This window comes from Stenella coeruleoalba (assembly GCF_951394435.1).
Source record: "Stenella coeruleoalba genome assembly, chromosome: 20".
NCBI classification, from domain to species: Eukaryota; Metazoa; Chordata; class Mammalia; order Artiodactyla; family Delphinidae; genus Stenella; species Stenella coeruleoalba.
In genome coordinates, this window is record NC_137166.1 from 36557859 (window position 1) to 36574960 (window position 17102).

Here is a 17102-nt window from a genome sequence, read left to right on the forward strand (position 1 = left end):
TGCAGAGCATCTTCAGTCCCCTTGGTTATCAACCAGTAATGACTTTCAACCTGCCTTGAACACACCGCCTCCTTCCCCAGCCCCTCTCTAAAGAGCCACCTGTGGTTAAATGAGGTTTGTGGGTGTGGCACCACCTCCAGCCCCCATTTCTGTGGGGAGCAGCTTCTCCTCCAATGGCCCTGAGGGGTCTGGCCATTCTAGACCCTCCTCTACCACCGCTCATGCACAGGGCCAGCCAAAGGACTCTATTCTCAAGGGCCACAGTGACTGTTCAGAGAAGGGCATGTGGACCAAGGCAGAGCCCCTCCGTGGGATTTTTCGATGCAGAACTGGACAGATGGACAGGCAGGCTTTGCACTTAACAGTGCACATCAAAACTAAAGTCAGCATCCCTCCAGGATTTCAATAAATTCCTCTTACATGACACAATAAATTCTCTTCTGCTGAAGCTACTTTGAGTAGGTTTCCATGTCTTCCTCCTGAAAGAATCCTATTTTTTAAAAAATATATTTTCCAAATTTTCTATAATAAAGACAGACGTTTCTGTTTTAAGTGAAAAATAAAGTTCTGAATCCCAGAACCACACTTTAACATTGACATGGATCTGGGAAAGGCTAGGGAAATGAATGAAATCGCTTGTATAGGCAGCTCCCCTTTCCCCACTGGCCTCAGGACTGCTTCTCTGGCTCTCCCTGCCTGCCTGCCCTCCCCTGCCCCCTGCGAAGAAGCTGCTAGTTCCTGTTTCACTTCCACTAGAAAATCAACGTCTGTTTTCATTTGAACAACATTCTAAAGAATCGGTGAAGTTTCCCCACCTCAAGCAATAAAAAGCAGCCCAGAGTCCTTGGAGTTGACACCTAAGAAGAAATGGAAACTGAAAAGCTGTGACTTAGGAACGTAAGAATGAACATAAGAGTGAAGATATACAATTAGTGATGTCCGCTTGATATTTAGATTTAAACTACAAAGCAAGTTAAACACAGTCACCATTTTGGACATATATTTTATTGTTCAGAAATTTCCACCAGAGCTTATCACGAAGTACCTTTGTCAGGAGATGCCTACGAGAATCCAGAACGGCAAACAGGGACAGGCAGGCCTGTCAGCTCTTCCTGCAAATCCACAAACATGGGGACAACCAGTCCGGCCTCAAGGTGCAAGGTGATGGACCAACAAGGTATAGCCCAGCATCCCCACAGGCAGATCTAGATGAACAGCAGAAAACTTCACAGGTGTGGATTTAAAGTGCGACCTCAAATGACAAACGACTTACTCTGGTGGTGCCCAAACAAGACATCAGAATCTGCAGAAAATCAAATCTATCATGATCAGCGTTCCTACCTGAATGAAGTTAACCTCCTAAACCAGCTGACCTTATTAAGTTTTTACTCATTTATTTTAAAACCAAACCAAGTGTATATGACATCTTTTTAAAAAAATCATGTAAACATTGCAAAATTTTTAGGGGTTATTTATAATCTGAAGAGATTTATTTAAAAAACTACTGGACTTGTTAAAACTACAAATACTAACCCTACCCCACCCCCCCATGAAAAAAGCAATTGTTACAAAAATATAAAAAATATACTAGCTTCTACTATTTAACCTTTCCACCAGAAATCTCACAACTCTGGGACACATCCTGGTTTTTATACCATCAACAAGCACAAGTGCAATTTTCTCAAATTTTTAAGGAAGAAAAAGTCCCCAAACATTCCCTTTGTTACTTGAGATTGTGGCTACTTTCTTCATAGGGACTGTAATGCTAGTGGTAAGGACAGTTTGAAGTTTCCTATTGCATCCCCTGCATGGACCCGGCATGGGAATTATAGCACAGGAGGCTGCTTTCAAAGCTCACTCCTTTAGCCTTTTCAGATTTCTCTCCAGTCCCTTCAATTCCACTTTGGGACTTGCTGGATCCCCAGACTCCTGAGCTGGCCTTGGCTTCCCTAACCGCCCACCAGGGAAGGCCCACAGTAGGAAAAGAGGGCGTAAGCCTGCTGCCACCCGTAGTGCCCACTTTCTGGGGGCACAGGTTGGGCCCTGCACCCAGGTTTGCTCATACCAGGGAAACTGTGCACTTGGTGGATGATCCCCCAACTCCCACCCCCTCCCCCGAGAGATGACTGATGCTACAGGACAGTCTGCAGAGTCTGGGAGGGGAGCCAGAAGCAGATGTGGAGGCAAAACACTTTGCATATAAGGTAAAATACTTCTATAAACTTTGAATCGGATCACATGTACACAGCAGCCACGCTACCAGGCACTTTGACCAATTAAGAGCTAGGAAAGGGACCAAATTCCGCTTGAAACAACTCAACAAACACTATGGGAAGGGGGTGTGGTTTAACTGTCTTCATGTCCTTAAGGATACCCCTCCCTCACTAGAACGTTTTCAGTGTTTCCTTGCCCTACTATCACCTAAAGGCTCACTCAAGCCCTTGGATGAGACTGCTTGTTTGCTGGGTAACAGTGGGATGGATCCACACACCACCAGGTAGAATCCCTCTACGTGACTGGGATATTGCTGGGCTGAACCCTGTGCCCCTGGAGTCCAAGGAGATCCCTGGACGGGCGTCCCAGCCTAAGCATGCCCAAGAGAACCCTTCACCCAAAACCCTCGTGTGTGCAGAGTCCTCACTACCTGCTGTGTGCTCCCACGTGGAGGCCCGGTTCAAATTGGAGCCTGGCTCACACCCACTCCTCCCCTGCAGGACCCTCTGACCTTGGCCATAGCCCCCGGTGCCCGCCACCACCTAGTCTGGCATGCGGTCCAGCCCCATGCGCTGCTGCCCTTACCATTCTTGTCTGAGAGCAGGCTGCCTGCCTCCAGGTCAGAAGGGCGGGCCCTCTCGGAGCCTCCAGTGGACTCTAGGCTCTCCTGTTTGAAGGACTAGATTTTCATACTGCTAAAGGTTTTATTTCACAGATCATGGTGGTGAGTTTGCGATTTCCAGTCCTCACCATGGTTAAGTTATACATTTCCCGACACCTTGTTTCTCCAGATCTGAAACAGCTCACCCAACACACCCTGGTTGTTTCAACCCCAAAAGACTTTTCCAAAAGCAACAACAACAGATTCAGAGAACACCACCATATATGCTGAGCAAGTCCCCTCTACTTTGGTTGCATCAAAAAACAGGGCTTCTGAGACAACCCCAATTCACATTTGCTCAGAAGAGAGGTGCTCCCAACATCAAGGCACAAAGAAAGAAGTCTCCTGGGGCAAAATGACGATGAAAGCGACCAGTGGCCTTCGTAAGGCCTGAGGCGGAGTCGCTGGGGGGGCGAATCCAGTCTGGGCTGGGTGGGCATCAGGAGGAAGGCTGAGGGCCAGGTCTCCCTCTGGGGCCTGAGGAGTCGTCACGCGTACTTCTCCAGGAACTTTATGTGAAAGTCCTTCACCTTCTGTAGAACCGTCTTTAGCTTCTCCACCGGAGGAAGAATGGTCATTCTGTCAGGAAAGAGAAGAGCGTCAGTCAGAGACAAGTGGCTCTGGAAAAGGGGAGAGAAGTGAACCTGGCAGGTCACTCCTCCACCTGCAGCTGCAGAGACCAGGTGGTGCGGGCAAGTTGTGTGGGGAGGGACAGGCCTGTCTTGTCCACTGCGATGGCTCCAGGCTCTGGACAGCACCTGGCACTTGTTGAACCACTTTCTCCCACCATTCACACATTTTTTTACCCAACTCGTATATGTGAACAAAAGCAATAAGCTGGTGGCAGCATCTCAGCTCACTAACACATCTACCCATAATCACAGAAGGTCTGCCCAACACTCTGACAGGTGCATAGAACTTTCTCCAGCGCACGACTCTTGGTATTTCCTATGGCTACAGAGCGAGACTCCATTCCTGCTAGACAGGCCTTTTCCATCTCCACCATCAGTCTCACAGTGAGAACCTCCAGTCATAACTTTCCTCCACAGGAATTCCCACATTGCCATGGTAACTAACTCCTCCCTCCAATACGGTCAGCCTGCTTCCCAGCCTTAAGGGCAGCCCTGGAGAAGTAACCACCTCTTGAATGACCTGTGAATTGCCAAGGTGAATCCAACAAGGGTGGAAAGGCCATCCACACCACCCACACATGTCTGTCCACTGCGGGGGGTGGGGGGTGGGGCCCTACCCACGACCTTCACTGCCTCAAGACTTAGCCCCAGGTGCTAAGCCCATGACATTTCTTTTTTTAGCATCTGCTGCAGGAAACATCTGAGAGTGCTGCGCATGGAGAGGGTGCTGTTTGGAACAGAACTGGCCTCAGCGGAAGACCTGGCTGACCTGCTCCGGCTTGCCCAGCAGAGTCACATGCCTGTGAAAGGAGGCACAGCAATTCCACCATGTCTCAGAGGCAACATCTCAGCAGGCTTTTGGTGCAATGGACAAGCTATTGAGCTCCTGGATGCTGTATGATACCATCACAGAGTTGAAAAGGGACAGGGGAAGGAAAAGAAAACATAGCACGGGAACACTGCAGATGGCATATGATAGATGGGGGCAGTGGAGGGGAGATAGAGCAGTCAAGGAGATGACCTTGGCGTCGCCCACAGTCTTCCTTAGTCCCTGGCGCAGGGTCTCAGCTACCTCTGCAGCAGGACAGAATGGGAGTGGGATGGGGGGACAGGGGCTCCACACATCCCAGTCTCTGTAGGTGCCTTGATGTTAAGAAGCCCAAGTTTCCCAAGACAAACGCGGGACCAGCCCGCCGGTGCAGAGGAAGTGGTACCTGAAGTGGTAGGTGCCTTCCCTCTGCCCAAAGCCACTGCCGGGCACGACACAGATGCCCGTCTCCTCCAGGAGCTTCATGCAGTAGAACATGTCGGGGGCCATCTTATGGGCCTGTGGGAGTGGGACAGAACTTAGGATTCATTCCTGGTTTCGCACTGTACAAACATTACAATCTCAAAGCCAAATACACTTGAGAAGGCAGGTTCTTTCCCATGGCAGGGCCCTTCTGCCCTCCCTTCCTGTGAGAACCAAGGCAGGATGCTGGGTGCTGTAAGCAGCTGGGGCCAGGAACAAAGAACCCAAAGGCCACTGTGGGACAGCCATGGGCTGCGGGGCTTCTGCTCTCCAGTGGGGAGTGCCAGCCTGTTGCCTGTGTACCCTACCCCCACGGAGCAGCTCCACAAGCATTGGCTGTGTCCTATACGCCAAGCCAGGGCCCTGAGGTCTCTGCCCAGGGGGCCTCAAGGAACAAGCCTCTCAGGGGCCCTACTGTTGGTGCTTCTCACACTTCGGTTTGCACAATCAGGCCACCTGTTAAATAGGTTCTCAGGCTCCAACACCAGAAATTCTGATTCAATCGGCTGAGGGGTGGGGCCAGATTTTGAATGTTTAACAAGGTATCGAGGAGGTAAGCAGGTAGAAGGACACTTTCAGAGATACGGCTCTGGCCCTTGATCCTCAAACCAGGGTCTGTGCCACCACCTGAGAACTTACTAGAAACGCAGAATCTTGGGCCCCTCCAAAGATTTCTTGAACCAGTATCGGCATTTTTAACAGGACCCCAGGTGATCCACGTACACACTCAAGTCTGAGAAGCGCTGCTCTAGGGTACTGTGGCCAGGTGAAAGAGACTGCTCTTGATGCTTCCCCAGCATCTGTTCAACAGGCAACGGACGCGCAGGCTCAGCGGCCATGGCTCACGGGCCCAGCCGCTCCGCGGCACGTGGGATCTTCCTGAACTGGGGCACGAACCCGTGTTCCCTGAATCGGCAGGCGGACTCTCAACCACTGCGCCACCAGGGAAGCCCTCTGTTCAGTTTTAAATGCATCATATCACATGTGGGCACCTGCCTTCAGCACACCGCTCACCTGGGGCCGGCCTCACACCCACCGCATCAACACAGCATGCTGCAGGGCTGGGTCTCTGAGAGCCCGTCATCTTTACACACTAAGTACCATCTGACCAACAGATACACAAAGTTCAGAGCCTCTAGGGCCAACACTTTAGCTCCCCATGGCAAGAAGCAGTCCCATGTGAACCCAGTGAGAGAGCCAGCCCTGACCTGGCACCCCTGACCTGAGCTGCCTCCATGGCTTTGGCAGGGATGAAGATTCGAGGAAAGGCGTACATGGCCCCCTGCAAGGGGTTGCAGTGAATTCCTGGGACTTGGTTAAACAGGTCTTCTGTCAGCTTAGCTTTTCTGGCCAGATTACCCAAGACGGACTCTTTCTCCTGATGAGACAGAGAAAGCACAGGAGTTAGCATCTCTGGACATCATGGCTCCAGACCCTGGAAACTATCCCTTCAAACTGGGGCGTCAGGGCAGACTGGTGAAGGTGAGCTTGCGTGTGCATAAGCACAGCAAATGGGGGAGGTGGGCGAAACACATGTCCCTCTGCAGGAACTTCTTCCATAGACGCTCAGCCCATGAAGCTGCCATGTGCCCTGGGGCAGGAGCACACGGGCCACAGGTAGGTCCTAGGTAGCCTGTGTCATGGGTTCTACTCTTTTTTTTTTTTTTTGTGGTACGCGGGCCTCTCACTGTTGTGGCCTCTCCCGTTGCGGAGCACAGGCTCCGGACGCCCAGGCTTAGCGGCCATGGCTCATGGGCTCAGCCGCTCCACGGCATGTGGGATCTTCCCAGACCGGGGCACGAACCCGTGTCCCCTGCATAGGTAGGCGAACTCTCAACCACTGCGCCACCAGGGAAGCCCATGGGTTCTACTCTTGTACCAGGATGTCATTCCTGAAAATGAGAAAAATCAGTCCCTGCCCATTGGTCTGAATGAACTTGGGCCTGGATGGAACACCCTAGAACATGCTTCTAGGAGACAGCCCACCACTTCATTTTGGGGAGTCACCCTTCCCCCAATCCACGTGGTGTGTTTGGGGCACGTGATCCAGGCAAAGCACATCAGTGACAGGCTCAGAGCTGGACATGTGTCCAAAGCTGGAGCAAGCAGTCCAGCACTTCTGCAAGTACTACTGGAATGTGTGGGTGAAGAGCTGTGGCCTGCGGATGAGCGGATCAGCAAAACGTAGAATGTACACACAGGGGAATGTCACTCAGCCTTAAACAGGAGGCACAGTCCGACACATGCCACAACAGGGATAAACCCTGAGGACATCATGCTAATTGAAATAAAGTCACAAGAAGACAAACGCTGTATATGAGGTACCTAGAGTAGTCATATTCATAGATAGTAGAGTAGAGGTTACCAGGGGCTGGGGGAGAGGGGGAAATGAGGAGTTATTGTTTAATGGGTACAGAGCTTCAGTCTGGGATGATGAAAAGTTCCTGGAGATGGACGGTGGTAATGGTTGCACAACAATGAGTGTACTTTATGCATTAAACTGTTCAGTTAAAAATGATCCAAATGGTAAATTGCATGTTCTGTGTATCTTACCACAATTTTTAAAAAAGGTTGTGAATCTAGAACAGCTGGGAACTGACTTCTTGGTTATATGACCAATAAATTCCATTTCTGTTTAAACTACTTAGAGTTGGGTTTTTCTCACTTGCAGTTAAAAAGGTTTGACTGCATCACTTCAAGCTGCAAGGACAGCCTGCAGCTGTGGCCCGTGGCCTAGAATCAATGCCATGCTCATCCATCTCCCCCTTTTAGTTTAGTAACAGAATCATTCCCCTCCCACTCCCACCCAGGGTGTTCTCAGGACACAAGGCCATTCCCTCTGGGCGCCTGCCCATCCGTGGTGCTCACAGGCGAGAAACAGGAAGGGGTGCACCCCGCCCCCCCCACATGCAACAGTCCTCCCACTTCAAATACAGCCCAGCTGCATCCTGAGACTTAACCTCATTGGGGTGAGTCAGGCGCCACGTGGAACCACGAGCACCCCCGGGAGGCCATCTAGACAGAGGCTGGCCATTGAGACAATACATGGTGAACACTGGTCACAGCAGTGATGCAGACAGGCCGTGGGACAAGCTGACTCACCCTGCTGAACTGCTCGAAGGATTCCTCTCCTGGCACCGGGGGGTTCACAACGATGTCCATGGCAGCCTGCCCAGACACTGGCGGGCACAGACGCACCGAGAGCAGCTTTACCAGCTGGCCCTTGATCTCAGGGTGCAGGTTGATCACCTCCATGTAGCCTCCTCTGTAGCCACACCTAAAAGGTTGAAGACAGGGAGAGGACCCACCAGTCACAGAGAGACCTCTACTAAGTGCATCCAGCCGGCCAGAATCTTCTGTAAACATCCCCATGCCCAACACTGAGTTTCCAGGTGTGGCTGAGTTCTTGCCAGTGGAAAGTGAAAGGGAGCGATATGTGTAAATTCCACATCACTTCCTTAAAAGCATGCTCTCTCCTTCCTCTCTCCCTTTCCCCACTTCCTGAGGAATGCACACACCAGAGCAGCAGCCTCAGTGCCCCATGTTGAGAAAACAGGGCCAGTCCACCAGCCCATCTCTGAATGACCTCACGGGGCAGAGCCAGTCCTGGACTCCCCCTACCTTTGGGCTGTTATCACAGAGACACACTTCCATCTTGTTTGAGCCACTGTATTTTGGGGCCTTTTGGTTAGAGCAGCTTAGCCTGACTCTTAACTTATACGCTAGCCCTGCTCCAAAGGGGCATGTGATTCAGGCTGGGCACCCCCTGCACAGGTTCGAGGGGTGGGCATGTGAGCAGTAGCCTGAGGATTTGGCTAGAACTTTCTGATGCCTGAAAACAAAGCCAACCCAAAGGAGAGCAAAGCAGGGAATTCCCTGGCGGTCCAGTGGTTAGGACTTGGCACTTCCACCGCCGAGGGCCAGGGTTCAATTCCTGGTAAGGGAACTAAGACCCCACAAGCCAGGCAGTGTGGCCAAAAAAAAGGAAAGCAGAGCTGAGAAAGAAAACAAGACAAGGCCAGAAAGCAGAAAGAGATCTGGTGACACTTTTAAGCCCCCTGATTAAACTTTACTCTTTGACTTTTTAAATTTTATTTACTTTTTATTTTTTTTTTGGCTGCGTTGGGTGTTTGTTGCTGTGTGCGGGCTTTCTCTAGCTGCGGTGAGCAGGGGCTACTCTTCGTTGCGGTGCGCAGGCTTCTCATTGTGGTGGCTTCTCTTGTTGCAGAGCACGGGTTCTAGGTGTGCGGGCTTCAGTAGTTGTGGCTCGCGAGCTCTAGAGCACATGCTCAGTAGTTGTGGTGCATGGGCTTAGTTGCTCTGCAGCATGTGGGATCTTCCCAGACCAGGGCTCAAACCCACGTCCCCTGCACTGGCATGTGGATTCTTAACCACTGTGCCACCAGGCAAGTCCGTGTAAGGCAGATTCTTTACCACTGGACCACCAGGGAAGTGCCCTGATATGGATTTTTTAAAAAGCCTCTTTGATGTAGGCCAGTTCAACTTGAGTTTCTGTTACGTATTTCCAAAAGCATCCTGACTGATATACAGTCAAATCTCATGAAAATAAGCTGAGATCATACAGTCAAAAACAAAAACAAAAACCTTTCAGAACGAAGTCAGCTCCATCAGCCACACTTTCTGGACTGTGATTGATAACATTCAGACTAATAAGCACAGAAACGCAGGCACCAGCTCCTGCCTTCCTCTGTACGTGTACCACACCCACACAACCTCAGAGCACCTGATACGATGAGACACTCGATAAAACACTTTTGGGATCAGGCTGCAGAATGAACTGGCAGAGACAGATCCCCATGTGATCCCTCAACTCGCTTTTCCAATGCGGGAAGATAAATTCTGGCATCTCGGAAATGTTTCCTGTAACAAAGTTGAAAGAAGAAACTTTCTGCTTTATTCTCTGCTGATGAGCAGAATATCAAATTGGGCAAATCAGTCTGATCCTAGGTAATCAGGATCTGAGGGCAACAGGATACCACCTCAGGTTACCAACATCCAGGGTATTACCATTAAAACAGTCATCAGTAACACAGATGGAAAGATGGGTGGGTATGTGACAAACACACTTGAGTTTGAAAAATGAGTTAATGGAGAACATATTTGTTTAGGAAAAGAGCTACACAACACATGAAAGCCTAGCAAGGAGACAGCATCACTACTGGGGTAGACCAGAAAGACCAGCATAGATCAACCCCTGCCCACATCAAATATAGCCAAGAACAGTTGGGTGACCATCCCAAGGGGACAGCTCCCTTGACCTGGCTAAAATATTTCTTGAAGCTTCGCAGTTACACTGGCCTGCACACCTCCTCCTGACACCTGGCATAAAGCAGAACTCCCACAACGCTGGGGAATGAATGTCCTTAGCTGTAAATACACTGGCCTTTCCATCTCAGTCTAGTTTGTAGGCTCCTCCTCTCCTCCCCTAACTGCTGAGCAGGGAGGGCCTGGGCCCAGTCCTTGGACCTCTTCTCTATTTGTACTCACCCCTGGTGAGACATCCAGGCTCAGAGATCTGTCTAACAACTCATACATTGACATCTCATAAACTTTAATCTCCAGCTGGATATCAGCCCTGAGCTGCAGACTCACACATCCATCTCCATCTGGACATCCAATAGGCATCTGCAAATTCTACACATCCAAAACCAACTTCTAATTTTACCCCAAAACCTGCTTCACAAACAGCAATCCTCATCTATTGATGGCAACTCTATCCTTGCTGCTGTTTGAACAAAAAACTTGGGAATCATCCGAGACTTCCCTCTCTCACACCCACCTTTTCCATCAAGCAACACCTGTCAACTCTACCTTCAAACATATCCAAGATCAAACATCTTCTCCCCACCTCTACCCTGGCCCACGATATCTCCCCTGGACCATAACAGCCTTTTGACTCGAATGCCCACTTCTGTCCCTACCCTCATCACACAGCAACCAGAGAATCTGGTAAAACATAAGTCAGGAGAAGTCACACCTCTGTGTAAACCCTCCAAGGGTTCCCATCTCACTCTGAGTAAAAGTAAAAAATAACCTAAGTAGCTCGGGTGATCTGGCCTCCTATGACTTTTTTTGGTCGCAACTTCTGCCACTTTCTCTCTCACTCCTTTCTAGTCTCCTTGCCACTCCTCAAACAGCTGCTCCTTCCACCTCAGGGCCTTTGCATGTGCTGTTCCCTCTGTCCGGAATGCTCTTTCCTCAGACATCTGTGTAGCTCCCCACAACCCCTCCCTTGGGTCTTAACTCAAAAGCCAACTCCTCAGTGACCAGACCCCACCTCTCGGCATTCCCATCTCTTCTCTAATTATTTTTGCCCACTTGACATGTGATATTCGTTTGTCTATTGCCTCTCTCTCCTCACTAAAGCATAACTCTGTGAGGGCAGGGATGGCTGTGGTTTGCTCACTGCTATAACCTCAGTGCCGAGATCAGTACTGGACTCATAGCATGTGCTCAATAAATATTAGCTGAATGAATGAATACAGGATTGAAGCTGACTCTGGCCCCAGAGGTCACATAGTGCTGAGGCAGGGTGCATACAGAGCTCCTGCACACAGAGCTTGCCCTACTGGCCTGACAGCATTTGTCCACTCAACCTGCCTTCCCTGGCCCTCAGAGTTCAGTCACTGTCAGAGCAACAGCAACATGGCTGGCAGAAAACACTAGCGTTGGAAGCTGCTGTGAGGTCCTGTTTTCATTTTCATCACAGCCTTATTTTACACGAGCCCTTGCACAAGGTCTGTCCTCACACCACCATGCTCCCTTTGGGGAGGTGTGGTCTGTCTCCTCCTGCTTCTTAGATCAGCAGAGTCGGTGGATAAGGGCAGCTGTCTCTGTCCAGCAGACTGAGGTGGGGCAGAGCGGAGAAGCACAGGGACCAAGCAGGCCCAGGGGCAGCGGGAGGGAGGTGGGGGCCCACATACTCGCCCATGTAGCCCTTGGAGGTGGAGTGGAAGGAGGCGAGTTCCACGTTGCTGGAGTACTCGGGCCCCATCTCGTAAAGCACCTTCTTAAAGGAGTGAAATCTGCAGTCTGGAGAGTACACGTTGTCCTGGTACACCTGCAGGAGGGGACGGGATGGAGACAGTCATCGCAAGTCCCCCAGAAGCCTGAGCCACCTAGGCGCCGGCTGAGGGAGGGCACGGGTGCTCCAGGCCAAACTGCAGCCAGGCAGCCTGCTGTGAAGCCCAGCCTCGGACACCACTGCCAAGCCAGACATGCCTGAGGGAACCTTACAGAAGAGCAAGGAGGGAAGGCCTCGGGATGCATGCCCACTGGATTCTCCCACCCAGTCTCCAGATCTCCTTTCTGCCTCATGTGCCAGTGACGACATCAAGTACCCCACTTGCCCAAGCAGGTTTCCTCCCGGAGTGTGATGCTCACTTCCGTCAATAAGATGAGTGGTGAAAGCAGTTCATGTACCTGTCCTGACCTCCGCACCTGAAGTGCTAACTGTGTACCCTCCGCACGTCACGGCACTCACCCAGCTCTCTGTCCACCATTGCTGTCAGCGCCCACACTGGACCCAGCAGCCCCCACACTGGACCAAACAGCCCCCACACTGGACCAAACAGCCCCACACTGGACCAAACAGCCCCACACTGGACCCAGCATCCCCTACACTGGACCAAACAACCCCACACTGGACCAAACAGCACCTACACTGGACCAAACAGCCCCACACTGGACCAAACAGCACCCACACTGGACCCAGCAGCCCCCACACTGACCAAACAGCCCCCACACTGGACCCAGCAGTCCCCACACTGGACCCAGCAGCCCCCACAATGGACCAAACAGCGCCCACACTGGACCAAACAGCCCCGACACTGGACCAAACAGCACCCACACTGGACCCAGCAGCCCCCACACTGGAGCAAGCAGCCCCCACACTGGACGGAGCAGCGCCTCCCTGTCCCCACACAGTCTAGCGCGCCGCAGGCAAGCGTCCCATCTGCCCTTGGAGATGAGCGTCCCATACCCAGTTTGGACATCAGGGAAACCGAGGCTCTCTGGAGTGCTGTGGGTCAGCAGGAGGGTCAAGCCAGCTGCACCTTCAACAAGCCAGGCAGAGCTTCCTTCTCCCCCACCCCTCCATTCCCAGACCCCGAGGGAAGAGGTTTGTGCACCAGGTCACTCTGCTGTACGTTCTTTCCTATAGAAATGAACATTTTAGGTCCATCTGCTATTAATCACGGCAACAATTTGGTGGGTAAGCTCTGTGTGTGGGGCGGGGCGGTGCGGGTGCTGAGAAGCAAAGAAAGGAAGCTTGTGTGTTAGAAGCTACGACTAACTAGAAATCATGCAGCAATGAAGAAATGAAAACAGGATATGACGGGTCTTTCATTTCTTTCCTTGCAGGAAAAGAATGGGCATGCCTTGTCTCCAGAACTGGGGTTCAAGAAGCAGCAGCTGTGGGGGGTTAATTAAGACTCCCCTCCTCACAGGACATAGCATCAGGCCCACCTAGCACCCACTTTCCCTGCTTGAGAAAGGGGCCCTGAATTTGCCTCAGTGAACACGACCCCCGCCCCGCTCTCTGCAGGTTTGGGGGCACCGGGCAGAGACACAGCCCCGTGCCCAGGCCTGGTCAGTTTGCATATTGCAACCACGGGGCCACAGTAATTGGCTCAGCAATGGGTGTTTGACCCAAGCTGCACCAGTGAAGCTCAATTCTGAGACTTTTGCTGGAACCACCAGGAAGAAATGCTCTCTTTCTAGACTGCGAAGATAGCAGGCCTGTGTGTGAGGCCAAGGCAGCAGGATGGAATGAAAGGAGGTGGAAGATGTGGTCTGAGTCCCTGGATCCAGCCCCACTCCTGAGACCCTACCACCTTTTTACTTTTCAAGTTTAAAGTAGTTTGGGTTAGATTTCTGAAACTTATAACCAAGATTCCAAACCAATGTTGGGATGATTTTTGGTCAGTCTCACAGGGTGTAACACTGAACATCCTCAACCTTGTTAGAATCTCTCTTCCAACACCTAGAAAATTCTCTCTGGCTATAGAAAAACCAGGCCTGGCTCCCTCTCCCAGAAGAGAAAGCGCACCCTCACCTCTGAGAGCCAAGGCTGCTCTTACCTCATCAGCCAGGAGAAAGAGCTTCTCTTCCCAGGCAAAGTGAATCACGTCTTCTATGCACTTTCTGCTCTGCACCTGACCTAAAAAGTCCCCAAACAAAAGCAGAAGGTAGGTTGTAATGCTGTTTAAATTGTCCCCAGGTAAGAACCCCAACCAGAATCGCTCAGGTATCTGTATTCCCCAGGACCCTGTGGGACCACCCTCCCTAGCTGCTGTGACTCGGGGGGTTCAGTCAACCTCCAGGGAGCCCCGACGGTCAGCCCCGTCCCTCTGACTCACTTAAGCTGGGTACGTGGAGGGAGCAGTGTTTCACACCCAGCCTTCTTGCTATTCTTATTGGAGGTGTGTGTGTGTGGAGGGGGTATATTTGTATTAATCTGTGCTGGAGGGCAAGAAGGCATGACAACATCATAAAGAGCGGGAAAGTTAAACTGAAGGAGTTTAATCATTCAGCCCCACTCTCCTCCTCACCCCACAGCGGCAACACCAGGAGAACTGCACTGGCTACACCTTCTGCCCACACAAGCTCCGTGAGGCAGGGACAAGGTCTGTGGGCTCAGTGCTGACCCTCAAAGCCAGCACTCAGCAGGGCCCCGGTAAATACTGTGGAATAAGCTCTAAATGAGATGAGCCTGCCTGCTAGCTCTGGCTTCTCCTGTCAGCAGCTACATGGGAGCTGCCCTCTGAGGATGCTTCCGGGTACCCGCAGTGTCCCTGCCAGGGTCTCCCTTCAGGGCTTGACTCAACATTTCATCCATCTTAGAGAAATGAGTGCCAGCCAGCAGCAAAATATTCGCCCATCAGTTCACAGGAAATACTGTGGGTTTAGGTGGGGAAAGGAACAAATGCAACAAGGTAGAAATGAACCTTTTCCCAATATTTCCTGAGGCCCACTGTAAGTGTGGCACTGGGTTGTCTGACGTGCTCACATAGCCTCTGGGAAAGCACTAGTCAGGCATGCTGACTTCTCACAAAAGGCTGTTTCTTTACTATACATAAATGTGCATCTATGGATGTTACATATATGTATATATTTATGTGTGTATGTATGGGCACATGTGTCATTTATATATGTATCTATATCTAGATGCAAACCAGTATGTAGAGTATGTTACCTTCTTGTTAAAAATAACTATATTCTTGCCCATGTAAGAATAACAAGAATAAGTCTTAGAAAAAATATATAGATGTATCTTATAAAAGTATGATATGATTCAGCCAGAATTTCAGACTTAAACTGTCTAAGCAATGAACCAATTCCTTTCCTAAGGGAACAACCTGTCTCCTGCCAAGAAAGGGTCAACCGGGCTTCCTATGAAGCAAGCTCATGGCTCTGGGAATTAGGAAGGGTAGTAGCCCTGGATGCTACAAGGAACCAGCTGCTGTTCCCACAGACAGACAGGAGCTGCCTATCCAGGGGGCTGAGCCTGCCTAAAAATGCTGCTGGTCTTCTCTCCCAGGGCTGCCATCCCACAAAGTGTATCCTGTTAGAATGCAAGCAAAGGTTTGAGCACCAAGAGCATCAAACCATGTGTACATACTGCCAGGGGGAGTGCTGAGAGAACTGAGTAAGGGCCAGGCCTCAGGAAGCCTGTAGCTCGGGAGAGCAAAGACCTGCTGTGCGCAAATAATCCCTGTGATATGAGCGATGCAAACTGTAGGACAAGGACAGAGCTTACTTCTCTCCAGTCTTCGCCTGGGACGAAGGAGTCACTCAGAACATGCCTGCTGAGCCAATGGATGGACAAACACACATGGTGGTACAGGAGGAGAGTCACATAGGCTCTAGAGGGGCAGGGCACAGCTGTGCCCAGCAGGGGGAGACATGAGCCCACTGCACAAAAGAGGTGGCTCTGCTGTAGGCCTCAAAGCTGGGGAGAGGTCTAAGTGCCCCTTCCCAGAGGCCAGGCCAAAGGAATTTCCCACAAACTAATGGGGATACCTGTTGCTTGCACCAGCCCTGCATTCTGCCCTTTTTTGAGCAACAACACTCAGCTGTCCCAGGGAGAACTCCCTCTCTTTAAACTCCAGCAAGGCACATGGGATACAGACCCAGCCAATCAGCCTCAGTGATTTAACTAGGTCAGGCACGGGCAGGTTGGTCAACGTGGGCCAATGAGAGTCTGGCCTGTGGCTTTGGCTGAAACTATAGGCAAGGCTCTCTGTGGAGGACGCTTAGGTGCTGGGCAATGACTGGAACTGCTGAAGGCCACTCCCAGGACAGATGCTTCCTGAGAAGGATTCCAACCCAGAGAAGAGCAGAGCTGGGAAATGGCCTGGGGTTCCTATGACAATGACGCTGATTCAAGTGTGCTGCTTTACCCTGGACGTCACAGATCCACTCCCTTCAAGTCTTAAGATGAGTTTCTGTCTTGAATCCCAAAGAGCCCTGTTAGCCACTTATATCCCAGTCCATTTTGATACCTTTTAGCCAAAGTGGTCACAGTGTGTGGTTCAGGCAAGATACATGGTTATCACAGGTAGGTTTCTATTTTTCCATCCCCCATCTTCCAATAGCTGATTTTCACCCATTAAGACCCCAGAGAGGGAATTCCCTGATGGTCCAATGGTTAGGACTCAGTGATTTCACTCTCAGGGCCCAGGTTCAATCCCTGGTCGGAGAGCTAAGATCCCACAAGCTGTGCAGCATGGCCAAAAAACCCAAAAAAACTGCTTATATTAACATATACTCACATGACTCCCCCACCTTTGACCTAAAACAGGAAAGTCTCTAGTGCAGTTATTTCTCCCAGGACAGCCAGGTGAAGATTTATGTTAGCACCTGGCCAAGAAGTCACCAACCCTATGATATAAACTAGGTATACAGAGTATTTCCTAAGATGTAGGGCCTACTACTCCAAGTTTGGGACCAGTAGCATCAGCATCACCTGGGGGCTTGTTAGAAATGCAAATTGTCAAGCCCCACTCCAGCCTAATTACATCAGAATACCTAGAAGTGGGGCCCAGCAGTTTGTTTTTTTCTTAACAAGCTAAAGTTTTAGAACGATCATCCTAGGGCAGTGTTTCTCATCCTCAGCTGCACAGAATATTGATGCCTGGGCCCCATCCCCAGAGATTCTGAGGTGCAGCCTGGCCTTTAACATTTTTAAAAGCTCCCTTTGTGATTCTAATGTGCAACCAGGATTGAGAACCCAGCTCTGTCATTTTCCTACTGAACCAGGGTTAGACCCTTCATCCCTTCC

At 50.9% G+C, this 17102-nt stretch overlaps 1 protein-coding gene across 1 annotated transcript in view; it reads right to left on the reverse strand.

Moving 5' to 3' along the window:
• Positions 1-992: 992 nt before the first annotated feature.
• The window catches only part of GPT2 (glutamic--pyruvic transaminase 2), a 33983-nt gene continuing 17873 nt past the window's right edge, over positions 993-17102 (reverse strand). Inside the window, exons 7-12 of the mRNA XM_079906719.1 lie at positions 13900-13979; positions 11743-11879; positions 7901-8075; positions 6021-6176; positions 4722-4834; positions 993-3454 (exon numbers count right to left, since the gene is read on the reverse strand). Of these exons, the coding sequence (XP_079762845.1) occupies positions 3364-3454; positions 4722-4834; positions 6021-6176; positions 7901-8075; positions 11743-11879; positions 13900-13979 (752 nt within the window). The 3' untranslated portion in view covers positions 993-3363. The remainder of the gene's footprint in view (positions 3455-4721; positions 4835-6020; positions 6177-7900; positions 8076-11742; positions 11880-13899; positions 13980-17102) is intronic.